Source organism: Podarcis vaucheri (genome assembly GCF_965113315.1).
Source record: "Podarcis vaucheri genome assembly, chromosome: 18".
NCBI lineage: Eukaryota > Metazoa > Chordata > Lepidosauria > Squamata > Lacertidae > Podarcis > Podarcis vaucheri.
Window position 1 is genome coordinate 3,831,982 of NC_138756.1, and position 20,772 is coordinate 3,852,753.

Here is a 20,772-nt window from a genome sequence, read left to right on the forward strand (position 1 = left end):
CAGACCGGAGGGCTAGTGATGTGTGGGGAAGGGAAAAAAAGAAACGCCCCCCCTCCCCACTTCTTCAGCAGCATTTCGAATTCATGTTGCCCAATACAAAGATGGCGTCGGCCACGACACGGAAGTGCCCGGGAGCAAAAGGGAGCAGTGTGCCCACTACTAAGATGGCCGCCGGCTCCTCACGTGAAAGCGTGACCTGCTCCGAGATGGCGCCTGCGCTCACACTCTATGGGCTTTTCTTATCTCTATGGGTGAATCCAAGATGGCTGCGGGACCTCGCCCGATGCAAACATGGCGGCAACCGCCTTCACGCTGCCCTTTGCCATGATGGCCGACCCGTCGCCTTGGAAACGGCAGTACCAGCTGCCTTAGGGCCTAGGAAGCTTCGTGTAAGTTTTTATGTTGTGTTCAATGTAATGTTTTTCTTTTGTGTTTTTGTCTGTGTGTTATGAGAGGAAACTAATAAACTTTTTTTTTTTTGGGGGGGGGAGAAGCTTTGTGTAAGGGCAGCGCCCGCCACAAAGATGGCGGATTCGGCTACAAAAGCCACCTTGGTTTATTATGATTTTCAAAAGTCTCGTTTTTTGTTTGTTTTTTAATGGCAAACCCGAGAAAACAAAAAAGGCGACAGGGCGAAAGCAAGGAAGGTTTGGGGCTCAGTAATGGAAAGCAGCCCCCAGCATTGGCAATGCTAACAGACTTGTTGCAGCTGGACCCAAATGGCTCTTACTTCTGAGTAGTCACGCCCAGGGATGGCATTGCAAGGCTGCAACCTTCAATGCACTTTGGGTTGCAATTTTAGGACAGCTTATGACGTTTAGCTAATTGGTTCCCCCCCCCTTAAAAAAAAAATTCCCCAACCCAATCATCTAAATTTATGAAGGGGTGGGAAAAGGTCTGAGAGACCAGTTTAATTTCAGGTGCTTTTTCCTCCATCACATTGTTAACGGAAAAATCCGAGGGCTCCCTTGGACAAAAACAAAGACACCAACCAGGATAACTTGGAGCAAAGTAAGTAGGGAGTGGAAGGAATGAGATAGGTTTTAGGTTATGTTATGCCTTTAATAGGTCATGCTATATTCTGGACTATGTATGTTTTATAGATTATGTCCAAATAGGATGAGAGCTCGGAGATACGTGCAAATGTATATGTGTACCCGGTCTTTGGGTGGGTGTTTGATTTTCGTTGCTGTGCATACTGTGTATATACGGACAATGACAATAAATTTATCTATCTATCTATCTATCTATCTATCTATAAAACAGTGACCTGTAGGCTTGGCCTTTATTGAACTGTTGCAACAGGGTGTTCCCCTCACTTGCAAGAGAGAGGAAAGACCCAGAAAGATGGTGTGCAAGACCTTATAAAAACTTTTGAAATTCCCCTCCTCTAGGTCAAGCCCACCCCCAGAAACATCATGCATACATTACAGAAAGGAGGGGTTGACATCATGCATACATTACAGAAAGGAGGGGTTGACATCATGCATACATTACAGAAAGGAGGGGTTGACATCATGCATACATTACAGAAAGGAGGGGTTGACATCATGCATACATTACAGAAAGGAGGGGCTGACATCATGCATACATTACAGAAAGGAGGGGCTGACATCATGCATACATTACAGAAAGGAGGGGTTGACATCATGCATACATTACAGAAAGGAGGGGTTGACATCATGCATACATTACAGAAAGGAGGGGTTGACATCATGCATACATTACAGAAAGGAGGGGTTGACATCATGCATACATTACAGAAAGGAGGGGTTGAGGGAGGAGTTGTGGTGGTAACCTGAGTGTCCTGTCACCTGGCTGGTTCCTCCTTTCCCCCTGCCCGTGAGTCACTTCCAGGAGACAAAGGGGAGTTGGCAGTTTCCTGCCCCCAGAGGGAAGATCTGATCATTGTCCTTTGTTTCAGTCCATGCTGAATCCACTCCCATATGCAAGTTCTTTGTGATCTTGATGGTCTTCTGTCTGGGATTATCAGGGTTGGCATAGCAACTGGGCAGGGCTCCTGTGGATGTGCTGGGATGCTCAAGGGATTATGGCTGACCAGAACCAAGCCACCCCCCTTTGATAGTCCTTGTCATATGGAGTAAAATAAAAATGGAACAGTGCAAATCCGATGTATGGTTGATTCTTCTATGAATTTATAACAGAAATGTGGCGTATGTAGTGTGTGAGTGTGAGTGTGTGTGAAGTTTGTGCAAACAGAATGATTGGGGTGGGGGGGTTCCTGCTACAACATCCCTGCAAACTTCAGCACGTTTGCGAGAATAATAAAACAACGGACAAAGTTCAAATCTCAAATTATCCTGATTTGCAAACTGAAACCACATACACATCTCCATTCGCCACAATCCTTAATAATAATAATAATAATAATAACGGTGATGGTGATTGTTGTTGTTTTATTTGTACTCTTCCCATCTGATTGAGTTCCCCCAGGTGCTTTGGGCGGCTTCCAACATATATAAAAACATAATTAAAAACATAATTAAAAAGCTTCCCTATACATATTTACCGAAACAGGCAGTTACCCGGGTTAGTGGATCGTGCTCCATTACAGATCCACCAAATAAATAAGTGACGCAGTAGGTTCCTGCCTCCCACCAAATCCGCCTCCTCATTCTGGCTAATAATAACAGTTTTAATAATAATTTTATTATTTCTACGCCGCTTGTCTGCCTGGGTTGGCCCAGTGGGATGTCCAGTCTTGCTCATGTATTTGAATTGCTGACCAGTTAGCCGCTTCCCACAATTCCTTGCCAGCAGCCATTTTCTGCCCTCCTGTGCCAGCCCAAGACATTTTGGCGCCTGAGGCACACCACAAAATATGTGCAGAAAGATCTACAGTGGTGCCTCGCAAGACGAAATTAATCCGTTCCGCGAGTCTCTTCGTCTTGCGGTTTCTTCGTCTTGCGAAGCACGGCTATTAGCGGCTATTAGCGGCTTAGCAGCTTTAAGAAAAAGGAAACAAACTCGCAAGAACTCGCAAGACGTTTCGTCTTGCGAAGCAAGCCCATAGGGAAATTCGTCTTGTGGAACGACTCAAAAAACGGAAAACTCTTTCGTCTAGCGAGTTTTTCGTCTTGCGAGGCATTCGTCTTGCGGGGCACCACTGTACATCAGGAACAAGGCAGCAGGGGACAGAGATCTTCTGTTGCCCCTATGGATCCTGCCGCCCGAAGCAGTCGGTCGCCTTGCCTCATGAGAGGGCCGGCACAGAGCCATGCAGTAGGAACAAAGCCTAAAGCTGCAATGTTTCCTCCTTCTTCCTGGCTATTCCTTTTCAAGAGAGGAATGAGCCCAAGTGCCTAGGACGGTGTGCCGATAACACCAAGGTTGTGGGTTCGATCCCCATATGGGACAGCTGCATTGCAAGGGGTTGGGCTGGATGACCCTCGAGGTCCCTTCCAATTCTATGACTGCCCTCCTATTGATGCACAATGGTGGGCTGGGTCTAAAAATATTGGTTGTCAGGAGTTAAAAGGGTCCAGCCACAACCACGAGGCTACCATTTAATTTTTATAAGAAATAAATAGAAAATTTCAAAAAAACACCTAAGTGCGAAAAGGTACAATTAAAATTTGTGTGAAATGAATGTATTTTTTTTAAGTAATCACAATGTACATATATTGTACACCTGACCCCCTTCTTTCTATGGGACCCTGTATATAAGTGACCTCCTTGGCTTTTATTACCTATGGGACCAGCATGGGTGGCCGGGCCTGGTGAACTTTTAATTCCTTTCCGTTACGGTTATGATTCGTGGGTTCCCACTTAATTTTATTTTGATTTTAAATGTGATTTGAATTGTATTTTAAACTAATCATCTGATTTTGTGTTTTTAATGTATTATATATTTGGTGTTAGCCGCCCTAAGCCCGGTCTCAGCCGGGGAGGGTGGGGTATAAAGCAAATATAATAATAATAATAATAATAATAATAATAATAATAATAGCAACAACAACAACAACAATAATTACTATATTAAATACAGGTGGTTATAAATTATTTTTTAAAATTAATATTAAATAAATGGTGTACATTTTTAAATAGTTTGCTAGTAAATGAACATTTTACACATTAACAGGTACCGTAGTTCAAAACCATATTCCATGCAGTCGACTACATTAAGAGCAATTGTTTGAATTCACTAGATGACTGGGCAAATAGATCATATTTTCTAATGCTTAAGGGGGCCGACTGGCCATTGGGCAAGCTGACACCCTGGCCAGTCCGCCACTGGTGATGCAGCAATAAAACTGCTCACACGTTTGCAAAGCTAAGCAGGGTCTGGTGTGATTTCAAATTGGATGGGGGACCACATTGCAGGGGGTTGGACTAGATGACCCTCAGGGTCCCTTCCATCTCTATGATTCTATGACTCTGCCCTGTTATAACCGAGTCCCCCACCCGCCTTATGAAACTATGCCTGGTCCTCAGGCACCGCTTTGGGTAGGCCGCCATTGGAGTCCAGCCTCCATTTTGGATTTAGGAGTTCAGCTTCTCACAAGCCCTAGACCAGAACCTGAACTAAATCTAAATCCCTGAGCTCAGCAGACAAACGGAGAGCACTGCAAACATGTTTCTCCTCCCGCTGAGATTCACTCAACGTTTACAGGAATATAATGATTTACTTCTCCAGCTTTGGAAGCCACAGCAATTACAGTAATGTTTGTTCCCTGGAGGTGTCTTTCAATTTGCCATGCTAAAAACAAAGAAATGTATTGCAAGCTGTAACTCAGCTCAATTCCCTTGTTCTTATGCATCAGGGGAAAACTCCCTTGACCCTTAAGATTGCACTATAGGGATGCTTTGGGACTAGAGATTTCTGCTCCTGTTTTTCTGTTTCACCTTTCAATCCATAGCAAGTCAAAGTAATTTGTTTCTTCTTTTGTGATGTGTTTGGACTCAGGGCTCAACTTATGGTTTGCTACTTGTGTTTTTGACTTGTTTTATATGTGTTGCACTTGAGAATAATAAGGGAAACATTTTATGAGGCACCTACAAATCTATCTATCTATCTATCATCATTATCATCTATCCTTGGGAGTAAGTCCCATTGAATTCAATAAGACAAATAATTCAGTAAGCTTCCAGCTAAATACCAAACCTTCAGCAGTCACAATCCTAAATCACATCAAATACAACGGCATGTCAGGCATTGCATTTTGGGGGAGTCTAAGATGGTGACTGCCTACAAACCTTGGCTCATAATTTTAAGCAACCACGTTAACTACCAGGACCGTCCCAGATTTACAGAAGCCATCCTGGTTTCTGATTTAATCCCAGAACGTCCCGGATTGTAATCGTTTCCCCTTTCCTCCCCCTCCACGTCTCAGAGAATATGGTGGAGAAATCTGACCTCCTGCTCTTATCCTTTGCATTGTCTCCCTCCTCCCTCCCTTATGTAGATGCAAAAACAGAGTCCTGGTTATTCTGAAAATAAAATACCGGCATAAAGACCAACACATTGGATCAGGTATCCCATGGGATAGCGGCTGAAAATCAAGCCCAGAGGTTTTGTGGATGTTGCTGCTACTTTAAATTCATTTTCAGCCTTCATGCTGTATGCAAAATGGCTGGTAAAGAGTTCTCTAAAGACCAGAAATCTTAAGATTTTGTTGTCAGGTGCTCCTTTGTGTTCAGATCAGGCCTCAGCACAATAATGTAGCACTTGGGAAGGAAGATGCAGCCCAGAAGCCCAGCACTGGAGGCCAACATAGAGAAGATCTGCACGGCCACCATGTACTTGCCCTTGGTGCTCAGGTAGGTGGGCACAAAAGACACCCAAACACTGCAAAAGACCAGCATGCTGAAGGTGATCAGCTTGGCTTCGTTGAAGGAGCCGGGCAACTTCCTGGCTAGGAAAGCCACCGTGAAGCAGGAGGCAGCCAAGAAGCCCAGGTAGCCGAGGGCAACGTAAAACATGGCCACAGACCCTTCGTTGCATTGCAGGATGATCTCTTCCACCTGGGAGTGCATGTCAGGCTCTGGGAATGGGGGATAAGAGCCCAGCCAGATGGTGCAGATGAGAACTTGCCCCCCAGAAGAGGAGATGACAATGGAGTTGGCCAGACTCTTGCCCAGCCATCTCCTCACCCTGTTCCCGGGCTTTGTGGCCAGGAAGGCCAGCACCACCGTGATGGTCTTTGCCAAGACAGAAGAAACAGCAACTGAGAAGATGATGCTGAAGGCCGTTTGTCGGAGAAGGCAGGTCTCTTTCCTTGGGCACCCAATGAAGAGGAAGGAGGACAGAAAGGAAAGCAGGAGGGAGACGAGCAGGATGTAGGAGAGGTCCCGGTTGTTGGCTTTGACTATGGGAGTTTCCTTGTATTTAATGAAGATTCCCAACACAATGCCTGCTGTTAAGGACAAGAAGAGGGCAACGGAAGCTAAAACCATTCCCAAATATTCTCCATAAGTCAGGAAAATGGTAATCTTGGGGACACATTGATCTCTGTCCTTGTTTGAATGGTGATCTTCTGAGCATTTGGTGCAATGTTCTGCATCTGGGGAAGAGAATAAGAGTGGCTGCAGCATCACTTACATCCCTAATGATCTGTGCTCTATTAACATGGTGATCTAGGATCAACTGAGAGGCAGTGACCACTCCACTTCTGTTAACTGCATTGTTTGGATCCTGCCTGTTCCTCTTTGTCTGAACCTTTAAAATGCAGACATTGCTTCCATTCAATGTTCATAGCAGTGAGATCAGAACGGTCCATAGATTATATTGTAATAATTTTCACATGAAGTATTTATTTTTTATTGTGCTTTTGCTGTTAATAATTTCTGCTTTTCATCGTTTATCCGTTATTTTTAATAAGTGTCAACATTATTTCCTTTTTGTGTGGCTTGGTCTACAAAATCAAAAAGGATTGCTTTGCGGACATTCCTCTCACAGCTGCCCAGTTTGCACCCCAGATATTTCTTCCTTATGGTCATTCCTATCAACTCACTTCCTGGATGTAATAAAGGTGATTAATACTAAGGAAGTCAAGGAAGGATTCCCATTCCCCTATGTCTGCAGTGTGTGAGACTGAATTTCTGTCCTGTGTTTACTCTCTCCAGGAATTTCTTCCCCCTTGGAATCACCCACCTTCCCGAGTGGAGAAGGTCCCTTCTGCACACTGAGCACAAGCATAGCAGCAAATGGGCTTTCCTTCTAGGACCACCTTGGCATATCCAGGCTGGCATCTTTCTGTACACCTGGAACGAGGTACGGCCTAACCAGAAAGACAAGAAGGTGCAACAAAGAGGAACAGTTAGGAGTATTTGTGTGTATGTAATTCACTCAACACGATCTCTATAGCATGGTGGTGATCCCTGACAACTGGTCTTGCCAGAAGTCGGAGCTAAACAGTACAAGTTGAGAGCATTTGCAGATGATTTGGTATTGACGTTACAGGAGCCAGAATCTAGTACTAAAAGGGTTTTGGAACTGATTCAAGAATTTGGTCAGGTTGCAGGATTTAAACTGAATAAGTTAAAAACAAAGGTTTTAGAGAAAAAATTAACTCCAATGGAGAAAGAGAGGTTTCAGAATGAGACAGGTTTAACAGTGGTTAAGAAAGTGAAATACCTGGGGATTAACATGGCAGCTAAAAATGGGAATCTATTTAAAGACAATTATGAAAAATGTTGGACTGAAGTGAAAAAAGACTTAGAAATCTGGTCAAATTTAAAACTTTCACTGCTAGGCCGTATTGCTGCTATAAAAATGAATGTATTGCCTAGAATGCTGTTTTTGTTTCAAACATTGCAAATTTTGGACAAAATGGACTGTTTCAAGAAGTGGCAGAGAGATATCTCTAGATTTGTCTGGCAGGGCAAGAAGCCTAGAATAAAATTTAAAATACTAACAGATGCAAAGGAAAGAGGTGGATTTGCCCTGCCAGACCTTAAACTTTATTATGAATCAGCAGCTTTTTGCTGGTTGAAAGAATGGCTACTTCTGGAAAACGCAGACATTTTGGATTTAGAAGGTTTTAATAATGTATTTGGATGGCATGCATACTTGTGGTATGATATGGTCAAAGCACATAAAGCATTTAAAAACCATATTGTCAGGAAAGCTTTATTTAATGTTTGGATAAGATATAAGGACCTATTGGAAAATAAAACCCCAAGGTGGCTGTCACCGATGGAAGCGAAGGCTCAGAAAAAGCTCAATATGGAGGTTAAATGGCCGAAATATTGGGAAATTTTGGAACAAGAGGGAGATAGACTGAAATTGCAGAGTTTTGAGAAATTAAAAAACAAAGTGAGAGACTAGCTTCATTATTATCAGATAATGGAGGCAAACAATTTGGACAAGAAACTTGGCTTCCAGGTGGAAAAATCAAAATTAGAAACAGAACTATTAGAACCCAAAACTAAGATTTTGTCAAAGATGTATAACTTGCTGTTGAAATGGAATACACAGGATGAAACGGTGAAATCTGCTATGATTAAATGGGCACAAGATGTTGGACATAACATTATGATGGCTGACTGGGAACATAAAAAAAATTCCTTCCAGTAGCACCTTAAAGACCAACTAAGTTAGTTCTTGGTATGAGCTTTCGTGTGCATGCACACTTCTTCAGATACACACTTCTTCTTCAGTGTGTATCTGAAGAAGTGTGCATGCACACGAAAGCTCATACCAAGAACTAACTTAGTTGGTCTTTAAGGTGCTACTGGAAGGAATTTTTTTATTTTGACTATGGCAGACCAACACGGCTACCTACCTGTGACTGGGAACAGTTATGGACCACAGGTATGAAGTTCATGGCATGTAATGCCTTAAGAGAGAATATTATGAAAATGATATACAGGTGGTACATGACACCAGTCAAGCTTGCAAAAATCTATCATTTGCCCGACAATAAATGTTGGAAATGTAAAGAAACTGAAGGTACATTATTTCATCTTTGGTGGACGTGCCCAAGGATTAAGGCTTTCTGGGAGATGATCTATAATGAAATGAAAAGGGTATTTAAATATACATTTCTGAAGAAGCCAGAGGCCTTTCTCCTGGGCATGGTCAGCCAAATGGTGCAAAGAAGGATAGAACTTTCTTTTTGTATGCTACAACAGCAGCAAGAATACTTATTGCAAAGTATTGGAAGACACAAGATCTATCCACTCTGGAAGAATGGCAGATGAAGGTGATGGACTACATGGATTTGGTGGAAATGACTGGCAGAATCCGAGACCAGGGTGAAGTGTCGGTGGAAGAAGATTGGAAGAAATTTAAAGACTATTTACAGAAATACTGTAAAATTAATGAATGATAGAATGATGTCAGAATGAAATTAAGTGGTTCTAGCAGCAATGTCATAAAGTTGTATGAAAAAATGGCTGTTAATAGGTGAGAATTTAAAGCTATAATATATTAAGTTAAAGGACTAAGACAAAAATAAAGAGGGAAAGGAATTGCTGAATTAACCAATTGAACAAGAATACAAAAAAGGGAGGTGTGAGGAGGTCAGGAAAGTAAGGAAATGAAATGTAAGATGCGGAAGGATAAATTTGTTTCTAAGTGTTTTTTTATACTTTTTTTCCTCTATACTTTGCATTTTGTATGTTTTTTGTTGTTGTTTTTTCTTCTTTCTTTTTTTCTTTCTATTTTTCATTGTCTTTTATGTAACTTTTTGTTCTTGAAATTTAATAAATATTATTTTTTAAAAAAACTGGTCTTGCCAGCTCAGGATGATGGGAGCTGTAGTCCAAAGACAGCTGGGGACCCAAGTTTGGGAAACCCTGATCTACCCCAAGATTTGCAGTTGTGGCCCCCAATGAATCATCCAGGAAATCATCCCAGCTCTACATCAATCACATAGAGGTTGGGGAGGGGTCTGTCTGGCAGGGAATCCAGAGAGATCCCAGTTGCCGTTTCCAGCAGCCAAGATCCCCAGTTGCCTGCCATCTCCCCATCTTCCCTTAATGCGGTCAGTTCTCTTTAGCTGCAGAACATGATCTCTGGAATGCAGCCATGACCCCTCATCAGGGTCCTTTCAACCCCCCGCTGACCATTGGGGTGACCGGAATATCTTGTGCTTTAAATTGAGTTCAGTACAGCTGAGGTTTGAGCCACAGAACTCTGTTTCCTCTTCTCCATTTACCTGTTTCCCTTCTTAAAAAAACTTCTAAGCAAATGACAATGGGTCTGACATGTGATTCCCCCAAATTTCAGGATTCGAATAATCTCTCACACGGTTCATTCTCGTCTTTGTGTGTGTCAGAGAGAAAGGCCTTTGCTGTTCAATGCCCAACTGAAAGGAGAGTTGGGTTTTGGGTTTTTTTTTTGCCAAATTGCCTTAATTCATTTTCCAAATTTCACCACATCAACCACAAATTGAGACAAATTTAATACAAGTGAGCTTACTCACAAATTTAAAAAAATATACAATAAATCAGTAATTATCATTTGTAAAATAAATTACTTTTCATCCTTCTGCATGTATGAAAGGTCAATATCCTTTATTTGAGCATCCCAAATTCCCCTCCTATCTCAGTTGCTGTAGAAAGAAGGCGTGCTGAAAGGCGGGGGGGGCGCTGCCTCAGTAACTCCCCTTGCTCCTGATCAATGAAAATAAATTTAAAGCAACCGCCACTTAAAATGAGGTGGCTAACTGAACCAATTTCAACTTAATTTAAACGCAATTAACTAATTAAAATGGCCCGAAATAATATACTATCTCAGCTGCTGTAGAAAGAAGGCGTGGTGGTTCCAGCTGTTACTGGACAGTCAACCTGACATGGTCATTCTGCAGTGGTTGTCAAGGAACAGCACAATTAGGATCTCCAAGCCCCCTCCCCCAATTATCCCCCCTACCTTATCGAATTTCTTGTTCCACTCAATGGCTTCTGGGTTAATGGTGAACTTTATGCCAGCAGATGCTCCTCTCCTTATATTTCCAATTTTCACAAGGACACGAGACTTATTGGGAGACATCACCCAGTTCATAATATCGAAGTCCGCTGGCAGCTCCCAGTTCTCATCCAAGCACAGTCTGCCCCTGGAAGTATTCAGACACCGGATTTCTCTCAAGAAAGGGTGAAGCTGGAATGGCAGGGGAAAGCACCAGAATTAAGAAACTGGGAAGCTACAACAGGCAATTAATCAAGCCAAAATGGGGAAAACACCAGGGTCAGGTGGGCTATCAGCAAAGTACTATAAGAAATTACAAGATTATTTGGCACAACCACTAAAAGATTTAAGATACTTACATTACGCTGATTCTGAAAAAAGATCCAGATCTATTATCAGTCAAAAATGATAGGCTGATTTCTCTATTAAATAATGACTATAAACTGTTTGCATACCTATTGGGAAATGACATGAAAGTGCTATTAATGGATTTAATTCATCAGGACCAGGCTGGTTTTTTGCCAGGCCGCCAGATGAAGGATTATATAAGGAATATAATTGATATAATAGAATATCTGGAAGCTAGAAATGATAAGCAAGCAGTGTTGATTTTTATAGACGCAGAGAAGGCCTTTGACCATGTTTCATGGACTTCTACGAAGAACACTATAGAGATGATGATATTCAGAGAGTCATTACAGTGGTACTTCAGGTTAAGAACTTAATTCGTTTTGGAGGTCTGTTCTTAACTTGAAACTGTTCTTAACCTGAGGTACCACTTTAGCTAATGGGGCCTTCCGCTGCCGCCGCATGAGTTCTGTTCTCATCCTGAAGCAAAGTTCTTAACCCCAGGTACTATTTCTGGGTTACCAGAGTCTGTAACCTGCAGCATCTGTAACCTGAAGCGTCTGTAACCCGAGGTACCACTGTACTTACAGGAATTGACTCAATTTATTCTGACTAACAGGCTATGATGATAGTAAATAATGTAATAACAGAAAAAATCAAAATAATGAAAGCAACAAGACAGGGATATCCCCAGTCACCATTATTATTTTAGTTTTAGAGACCCTGGTCAGAAGTAGAAGATCAGATGAAGAAATAAAAGGGATAACAGTAGGTTACAGGTAAAGGTAAAGGGACCCCTGACCATTAGGTCCAGTCATGACCGACTCTAGGGTTGTGGCGCTCATCTTGCTTTATTGGTCAAGGGAGCCGACGTACAGCTTCCGGATCATGTGGCCATGACTAAGCTGCTTCTAGCGAACCAGAGCAGCGCACGGAAACGCCGTTTACCTTCCTGCCAGAGTGGTACCTATTTATCTGCTTGCACTTTGACGTGATTTCGAACTGCTAGGTTGGCAGGAGCAGGGACCAAACAACGGGAGCTCACCCCATCGCGGGGATTTGAACCGCCGACCTTTGCTCGGCAAGTCCTAGGCTCTCTGGTTTAACCCACAGCGCCACCCGCGTCCCAACAGTAGGTTACAAAGCATATAAACTCAAGGCCTTTGCAGATGACTATGTGGTAACTGTAGAAGACCCCATGGCTAGCCAACCAAAGGTCTTGAACAGATTCTCAAGTTGGAGAAGTAGCAGGTTTTAAACTAAATAAAGGTAGAACGAAAGTATTGCTGGAAAATGTGACAGAACTGATGATTGAGAAGAAAGTTTAATATTTAGGAGTATGGATAACAGCTACAAACATAAATATTTTTAAGAATAACTATACAGGAGCTTGGAAAGAAATGAAAAAAAAAACTTAAATAAAAAAAAATATAACAAACAGAGATATCTGGAGGGTGGCAGCACGACAACAGGACTTTTCTGTGGTGGCTCCTCGCTTGGGGGATGTTCTCCCAGAGAGGCTCCCTGGACACCTTTGTGACCAATCTTTAGGTGCCAGGCGAGAAAGTTATTCTGTAACCAGGATTTGGGTGGATTAAACCATCTCTGGGCATTTTAATGTGCTTTTGGTTTGCTTGTTTTCTTTCTTTCGTTTGCTTTTTCTATTCTCATTTTGTATTTTTTTTCTGCAAACCACCCTGTGATCTTCAGATGAAAGTTGATATATAAACAGAATAATACTAATATTATTACTACAGACCCTCCAAAGGTCCAAATGGCACCCAATTGAGAGGTGCTGGAGCTGAGTTCCAGCGGGTTCCCCCTGAAGAAAGCCCTGGGTATAAATAGCAAAATGATCGTTGTGGGATGGGACATCCCTATTTTCATCGGAGACATGTTGGAAGGTAAGCTACTATTACTAATACTAATAATAACTATGATATTTTACAGGTTTATCCACAGCCAAGATTTTGCAGGGCATCAGTTGAAGAAGGAGCAAAAAGGGTTTTCTTGTGTGTGTGCGTGTTTCTTTGTGGCTGATTAGCTGTTTTCCCTGTGTAAAGGTCAGAGGGGGCAGGGTGTCTGTTGAGGCAGGGGATTAGCTGTGGGAGGAGCTTATCAGAGTTTGCAGGGCAGCGGCGCGCGCCTAGCGGCGCGCGCAGTTATACCCATCTTTTATATTTAGGGGAGCTAGTCTGAAACGTTTGTTGGGGGAGACCTAGGGTTTTTTTTGTGGGGGAAGTTATTTGTCCTGTCTTCAAGCTTTTTATGATGGAGGACCTCTGTAGCCACCCCCAGCGACACGATCTCAAGATGGAAGGGGAGGGAACAGCTGCAGTCGCCTGCGATTCCTGCGCAATGTTTGCCATCTTGCCAAACGTTGCAGGCAGCTTTACCTGCAGCAATTGCATGTTGATTGCCCTTTTAAAAGACAAAGTCCAGCAACTGGAGGAACATGTAGCTACGCTCCAAAGAATTAGAGAGCTGGAGCTCTTCTTGGAAGCAACAGAGCACACCGTCCCCACCAAGGAGGAGACAGGGGACTCCCCTGAGAAGGAGGCTAGTACATCAACACAGGAGCCAGATATATGGAGAAATGTGACTCAAAGAAGTAGGAGGCCCAGGGTTCACTCTGATTGTTTAGAAATACACAATCGCTTTGAGGTCCTCTCCCCTAGCATGGAAGACGAAGAGCAGACTCCATTTGAGGATCTCTCCCTCATTACAGTCGATCAGGTATATGAAGACGAGCAGCAAAGGCAGTCCTCAGGGAATGTGCAGGCGACCTTGGAACGGACAGCTCACGGAAGAACCCCGACCAAACCCAAGAGGAGGCGTGTAGTGGTGATAGGGGATTCCCTACTGAGGGGAACAGAAGCAGTGATCTGTGGGCCTGACAAGATGTCTCGGGAAGTGTGCTGTCTCCCCGGGGCTAAGATCCAAGATGTAACTGAACGACTGCAAGGAATCATAAAACCCACTGACAAATACCCCTTCCTCTTGGTTCATGTGGGAACCAATGACACTGCAAGCAATAGCCTCCAGAAGATCAAAAGAGACTACGAGGCTCTCGGCAGGAAATTGAAGCAACTAAATGCACAAATTGTCATCTCGTCTGTCCTCCCAGTTGAACGACGTGGCCCAGGGAGAGAGGGAAAAATAGTGGAAGTGAACAGCTGGCTTCGCAAATGGTGTAAACAGGAACGGTTTGGATTCTTAGATCACGGACTGCAGTTTCTTGAAGATGGACTTCTGGCAAGTGATGGGCTGCACCTCACAACGGTTGGGAGAAATGTTTTTGCCAAAAATCTCAGAAACCTCATCAGGAGGGCTTTAAACTGACTAATGTGGGGGAGGGAGACAGTGCTCCTGAAGGTAGGAGTCTATCAATTAATGAAGATGATCATCCAAATGTCATAGACCAAATGGAGCAAACAGCACACGCACCTAGTGGTGGGAGGAAAAAATCCTTAAATAAGAGACACGGGGGAATGATTAATGGACTTCAATGTCTGTACACTAATGCGCAAAGCATGGGAAATAAGCAAGATGAGCTTGAGCTCTTGGTACAGCAAACTAAATATGACATAATAGGCATCACTGAAACCTGGTGGGATAAGTCCCACGATTGGAATGTAATAATGGGGGGATACAATCTATTTCAGAGAAACAGACCAGACAAGAAAGGAGGAGGAGTGGCGTTATATGTCAGGGATGTGTATACCTGTGAAGAGATCCAAGATTTAGAACCTCAAAGCCAAAGTGAGAGCATATGGGTCAAAATTAAGGGAGAAAAGAATAACAGAGACCTCATTGTGGGAGTTTACTATAGATCCCCAAGCCAAACGGAGGACATAGATGATGCCTTCCTGGAACAGATGGCCAAGCATGCAAAAGGAAGGGAGATAGTAGTAATGGGGGACTTCAATTACCCGGATATTTGTTGGACGTCAAACTCAGCCAAGAGCATGAGGTCAAACAGATTCCTTACTGGCCTTGCAGACAACTTCATTGTCCAGAAAGTGGGAGAAGCAACAAGAGGAACAGCCATTTTAGATCTGGTCCTAACCAATGTTGATGACCTGGTTAGTGGGGTAGATGTGGAAGGATCATTAGGCGCGAGTGATCATGCTCTTCTGAAGTTTACTATACAGCGGAAAGGAGCAGCCAAGCATACTAGGACTCAATTTCTTGACTTTAAGAAAGCCGACTTCATAAAACTTAGGGAAGTGCTGGGTGAGATCCCATGGACAGCAATACTAAAAGGAAAGGGAGTTCATGATGGCTGGGAGTTTGTTAAGAGGGAGATAGTAAAAGCACAACGTCAGGCAATACCAATGAGACGGAAACATGGAAGGTGCCTAAAGAAGCCAGAGTGGCTATCTAAAGAACTTTTAACTGAATTAAGATTAAAAAAGGATGTGTACAAAAAATGGAAAAGGGGGGAAACCACCAAAGAGGAATTCAAACAAATAGCCAGCACGTGTAGACACAAAGTCAGAAAAGCTAAAGCACAGAATGAACTCAGGCTTGCTAGAGAGGTTAAAAGCAACAAAAAAGGCTTTTATGGGTATGTTCGTAGCAAAAGGAAGAACAAAGAAACAGTGGGGTTACTCAGAGGAGAAGATGGTGAAATGCAAACAGGGGACACAGAAAGGGCTGAACTCCTCAATGCCTTCTTTGTCTCAGTCTTCTCCAATAAAGAAAACAATGCCCAACCTGAAGAATTTGGAGCAAATGATTCAGCAAAGGAAACACAGCCCAGAATAACTAAGGAGATAGTACAAGAATATTTGGCTAGTTTAGATGTATTCAAGTCTCCAGGGCCAGATGAACTGCATCCAAGAGTATTAAAAGAACTGGCAGATGTGATCTCAGAACCACTGGCAGTCATCTTTGAGAATTCCTGGAGAACAGGCGAAGTCCCGACAGACTGGAGGAGGGCAAATGTTGTCCCTATTTTCAAAAAGGGGAAAAGAGAGGACCCAAATAATTACCGCCCAGTCAGTCTGACATCAATAGCAGGGAAGATTCTGGAGCAGATCATTAAGCAAACAGTCTGTGAGCACCTAGAAAGGAATGCTGTGATCACCAATAGTCAGCATGGATTTCTGAAAAATAAGTCATGTCAGACTAACCTGATCTCGTTTTTTGACAGAATTACAAGCCTGGTAGATGAAGGGAACGCAGTGGATGTAGCCTACCTTGATTTCAGCAAGGCATTTGACAAGGTGCCCCATGATATTCTTGTAAAGAAGCTGGTAAAATGCGGTCTTGACTATGCTACCACTCAGTGGATTTGTAACTGGCTGACTGACCGAACCCAAAGGGTGCTCATCAATGGTTCCTCTTCATCCTGGAGAAGAGTGACTAGTGGGGTGCCACAGGGTTCTGTCTTGGGCCCGGTCTTATTCAACATCTTTATCAACGACTTGGATGATGGACTCAAGGGCATCCTGATCAAATTTGCAGATGACACCAAACTGGGAGGGGTGGCTAACACCCCAGAGGACAGGATCACACTTCAAAACGACCTTGACAGATTAGAGAACTGGGCCAAAACAAACAAGATGAATTTTAACAGGGAGAAATGTAAAGTATTGCACTTGGGCAAAAAAAATGAGAGGCACAAATACAAGATGGGTGACACCTGGCTTGAGAGCAGTACATGTGAAAAGGATCTAGGAGTCTTGGTTGACCACAAACTTGACATGAGCCAACAGTGTGACGCGGCAGCTAAAAAAGCCAATGCAATTCTGGGCTGCATCAATAGGAGTATAGCATCTAGATCAAGGGAAGTAATAGTGCCACTGTATTCTGCTCTGGTCAGACCACACCTGGAGTACTGTGTCCAGTTCTGGGCACCACAATTCAAGAAGGACACTGACAAACTGGAACGTGTCCAGAGGAGGGCAACCAAAATGGTCAAAGGCCTGGAAACGATGCCTTATGAGGAACGGCTAAGGGAGCTGGGCATGTTTAGCCTGGAGAAGAGGAGGTTAAGGGGTGATATGATAGCCATGTTCAAATATATAAAAGGAGGTCGCATAGAGGAGGGAGAAAGGTTGTTTTCTGCTGCTCCAGAGAAGCGGACACGGAGCAATGGATCCAAACTACAAGAAAGAAGATTCCACCTAAACATTAGGAAGAACTTCCTGACAGTAAGAGCTGTTTGACAGTGGAATTTGCTGCCAAGGAGTGTGGTGGAGTCTCCTACTTTGGAGGTCTTTAAGCAGAGGCTTGACAACCATATGTCAGGAGTGCTCTGATGGTGTTTCCTGCTTGGCAGGGGGTTGGACTCGATGGCCCTTGTGGTCTCTTCCAACTCTAGGATTCTATGATTCTATGATTCTATGATTCTAAGATCAGCATCTGTGTGGACTGCAGTTTGCAAAAGGGGGAAGGAAATACCTGCCACGGCTGAAGCCTTTGGGGTCCCCATTGCTCTCCTTCCTCCACCATCAGCCTCCTCTGGGATCTCGATGAAAGTGAAGCATGCAAGGCCTGCGCCACAGCTTGAACATGGATGTAAGTGCCATAGCTGTCTAGAGACAGCACTGTCTCACATACCCTATGGGACACCATCTCCATTTCCTCCTCTTTGCATCTTCTCCGGCCTTTCACAGACAACAGATGCTTTGAATATGAACACTGATAAGCTTCATCCAAAAAATCTCCAAGAGGATTGGACTGCGATTTATATTTCTCACCTTTGCTGCTCCTTATTCCAATCTGAATTTTAAAGGACAGAGAACCATGGAGGTGCTGGAATATATTTGGAGGGAAGGAAACGCCAATTCTGATTTCTAGCAAAGCTGTTGTGATCCAGACTTTCGCGCCTATTTCCTTCTCATAGATATTGTTTATTACCATGAGTATTATGATAACATGTGCATTGGTTATATAGGAAACAAATACCCCAACTTGTCTCCATAGGAAAAATGGTTCCCCAGGTGTTATAAATTCATCAAAAAATCTTTCTGGTACTCTTTTTGATAAAGCAATGCAGATCCCTTTGCTGAGCATCAGAGGTTTCACAGCGCTCACAAATCTTTCTCCACTGTCATTGTCTGGAGTGCAGAGGCCAATCCACGTCCATCCAAAATGCAGGAGCAATTCAACAATCCCCTGGTACTGACTTTCCTCTTTGGGACTCATCCGGTAGACAAAAGGGAACAGGGTTTTACCTTCCAGAACCTGGGCAGTGAAGCCATAACTGATCTAGCAAGGAAAGCAAAAGATCAGCAATTATTTATTTTACTTTCAGCATGATATTTAATTATCTGTAATGACTGATATCTAAATCTCTGCTGGCTGAGGCTGATGGGAGTTTTAGTCTGAAACATCTGGAGGTGACAAGTTGGTGAAGGCTCAGTTTTGAAAAAGGGATGTAGGATCCATAGCTCAGGATTTTCCCATTTTTAAAAATATCCCTGCTTGACCTATCCAAAAAGAAAGTAGAATCTTATGCAGTTGAAATTCTCTGTCCCTCCATGCTCTCCCACTAGATAGTTACCTGTGGGATTTTGTAGATGCCTGACAAGGCTGAAATCACTTTTGAGATGACAGTATTGCTTCTTTCAAGAACAGCCAGCAGGTGATTCTGTTCTCCACAGTGATAATTGGGAACATTGCATCCACTGCCTGCAAGCAGCTCTAGCATGGCGTCCGAAGTCATCCCTGCATCGAAATAGTTCTCATAGATGTTGTAGCCCAGGGTGATGTTGGGTAAGATCCTGCGATCCTGGTTGATCTCTTGGATGGTGAACAGGAAAGACAACATGTACCAGGAGAACCTAGTTGCCTCCCTGCAATAAATGAATCCTTTCAAAAGAGTGAAACTGATACTCATATGATTGGAAGGGAGGGAATATTATATGATTCACAAAGATTAGTATATTTTTTATTTATTTATTTATTTATTTATTCATTCATTCATTCATCCAGCCACCCACCCACCCACCCAACCTTTGTATTACTATCAAACCTTTTCCTGTCTAGCATAGAACAATAATTTGGAGACCGCTGTTCCATGACAGGAACTTTGATGCAAACAGCACACAGAGCTGTTCAGCAGTGGAACAGACTCCCTCCGAAGGTGACCATGTGTCATGGATGCTTCAGGTGAGATTCCTCCAGGTCCCTTCCATCTCTACAACTCTGTGATACTTTTCTACTGTGGTTATATTTGTAGGAAATGAAGGCGGCCCTCAAAATTTGAGATATACGGGGAATGTGCTCTATAGGCTGCTTTTGCTGCAGTGGTCTTTGGCGCCTTCCAAGGGGCAAGACTCCAGGTAGATAAGAGACAATTTTATTGAATGAGGAGAAGCACCAAATACCTCAGTCCCCTTTTAGTTACAAATGAGGCCTGGTGGCTTTCAGGTTTGAGTGTGTGGTAAAATTTATAATTTTGCCCATATTTTGGATCACTGACTCCACCAATGAGGACACCCCCTGGTCTGTGTTATTTTAGTGCTGGGATTGGAGGAGGAAACCTTTAATGTAGCTGAGACAGATTTCCCCATGATGGGCTGTAGGTCTCCCGTTGCATTGTGTAAAGAGAACTGTGACAAGGTTGTTCACAAATGATCCCAATAGAATAAACATAAAATAATCTTAGCAGCTTGGGAATTGCTTGAGTTTCATGCCACCCTCTGGCTTAGGAAGAAACGTCAAGCACCTCAATACTTTGAAATGAGGCCAGTTGTGTGTGGTCAAAAAAGGATTAAATTAAAGCACATCTTTCCTGCTCTTCAGCTACCAAAGGTCCCCAAGAGGCTCTTAAAATTCCATTTGCAAAACTGTAGCATTCCTTAATGACAGTTTAAGAATTGTCCAAATGGAATAATATGGAATGAAACCTTTGTGCCTTGGAAATTGCCTGAGTTTCATGGCATCCTGCAGGTGGGGAAATTCAGTGCATCCTTTTGAACCCTGACCAGATTCACTGGCATCCTGGCATTCTATTAAAAGCAACACAGACACATAGGAACAGGATTGTTTTACTTAGAAAGACAGAGGGAAGAAGGAAATAAGAGAGGTTTTTTACTGGAAACCCCCCCCCCCCCGTTCCCATCACCCCCAGCCAGCAAGACCAATGATCAGGGCAGGGTAGTCCTGCAACATCAGCCCTTGGCTCCCCAGCCCTGAGATAGGGGCTCTTTCCTATTACAACCATCACAAGGACTGGAGGACCGTGAAACCCATCCGCATATAATTTTACATACACTTCATTCCTGGCGAAGGGTGTCTGAGTAAAGTTGTATGGAGTTGTCTCAATAAGGCGTATTGGAGAGATGATCCCACTGATGAGGAAGTGTCCAGGCCGGTAGTAATTGCGAGCATCCGTTTCATCCCTGACCAGATTCAAGGGGCATTTCGCCTTGTGGTTCCCGCAGACTCCAAAGGGCATCATGAGCAGCAGAAGCAGGGATCTCATTCTGGCTCTGCCTCCTCCTTCTCCTCTTACCTGCCAAGGAGGCATAGCAGAAGCACCCAAAGACTCTTGCAAGACCAGACTGCCTGGGCTTTCCCAATCCGGGTGGTCT

At 43.4% G+C, this 20,772-nt stretch overlaps 2 protein-coding genes across 2 annotated transcripts in view; one reads left to right on the forward strand and one right to left on the reverse strand.

The window, feature by feature from the left end:
• The first annotated feature begins 288 nt into the window (after positions 1-288).
• LOC309522770 (vomeronasal type-2 receptor 26-like) overlaps positions 289-20,772 on the forward strand; it is an 83,604-nt gene continuing 63,120 nt past the window's right edge. The window contains exon 1 of the mRNA XM_082206321.1: positions 289-389. The gene's annotated coding sequence lies outside the window, so the exon portion shown is untranslated. The remainder of the gene's footprint in view (positions 390-20,772) is intronic.
• Positions 5,268-19,073, reverse strand: LOC309523146 (vomeronasal type-2 receptor 26-like; the record flags this gene model as incomplete). Its single annotated transcript, XM_082206906.1, has 5 exons — positions 5,268-6,524; positions 7,115-7,241; positions 10,838-11,065; positions 17,633-18,442; positions 18,738-19,073. 5 exons carry the CDS (start codon positions 19,071-19,073, stop codon positions 5,626-5,628), a joined length of 2,400 nt encoding a protein of 799 aa, XP_082063032.1. The 3' UTR covers positions 5,268-5,625.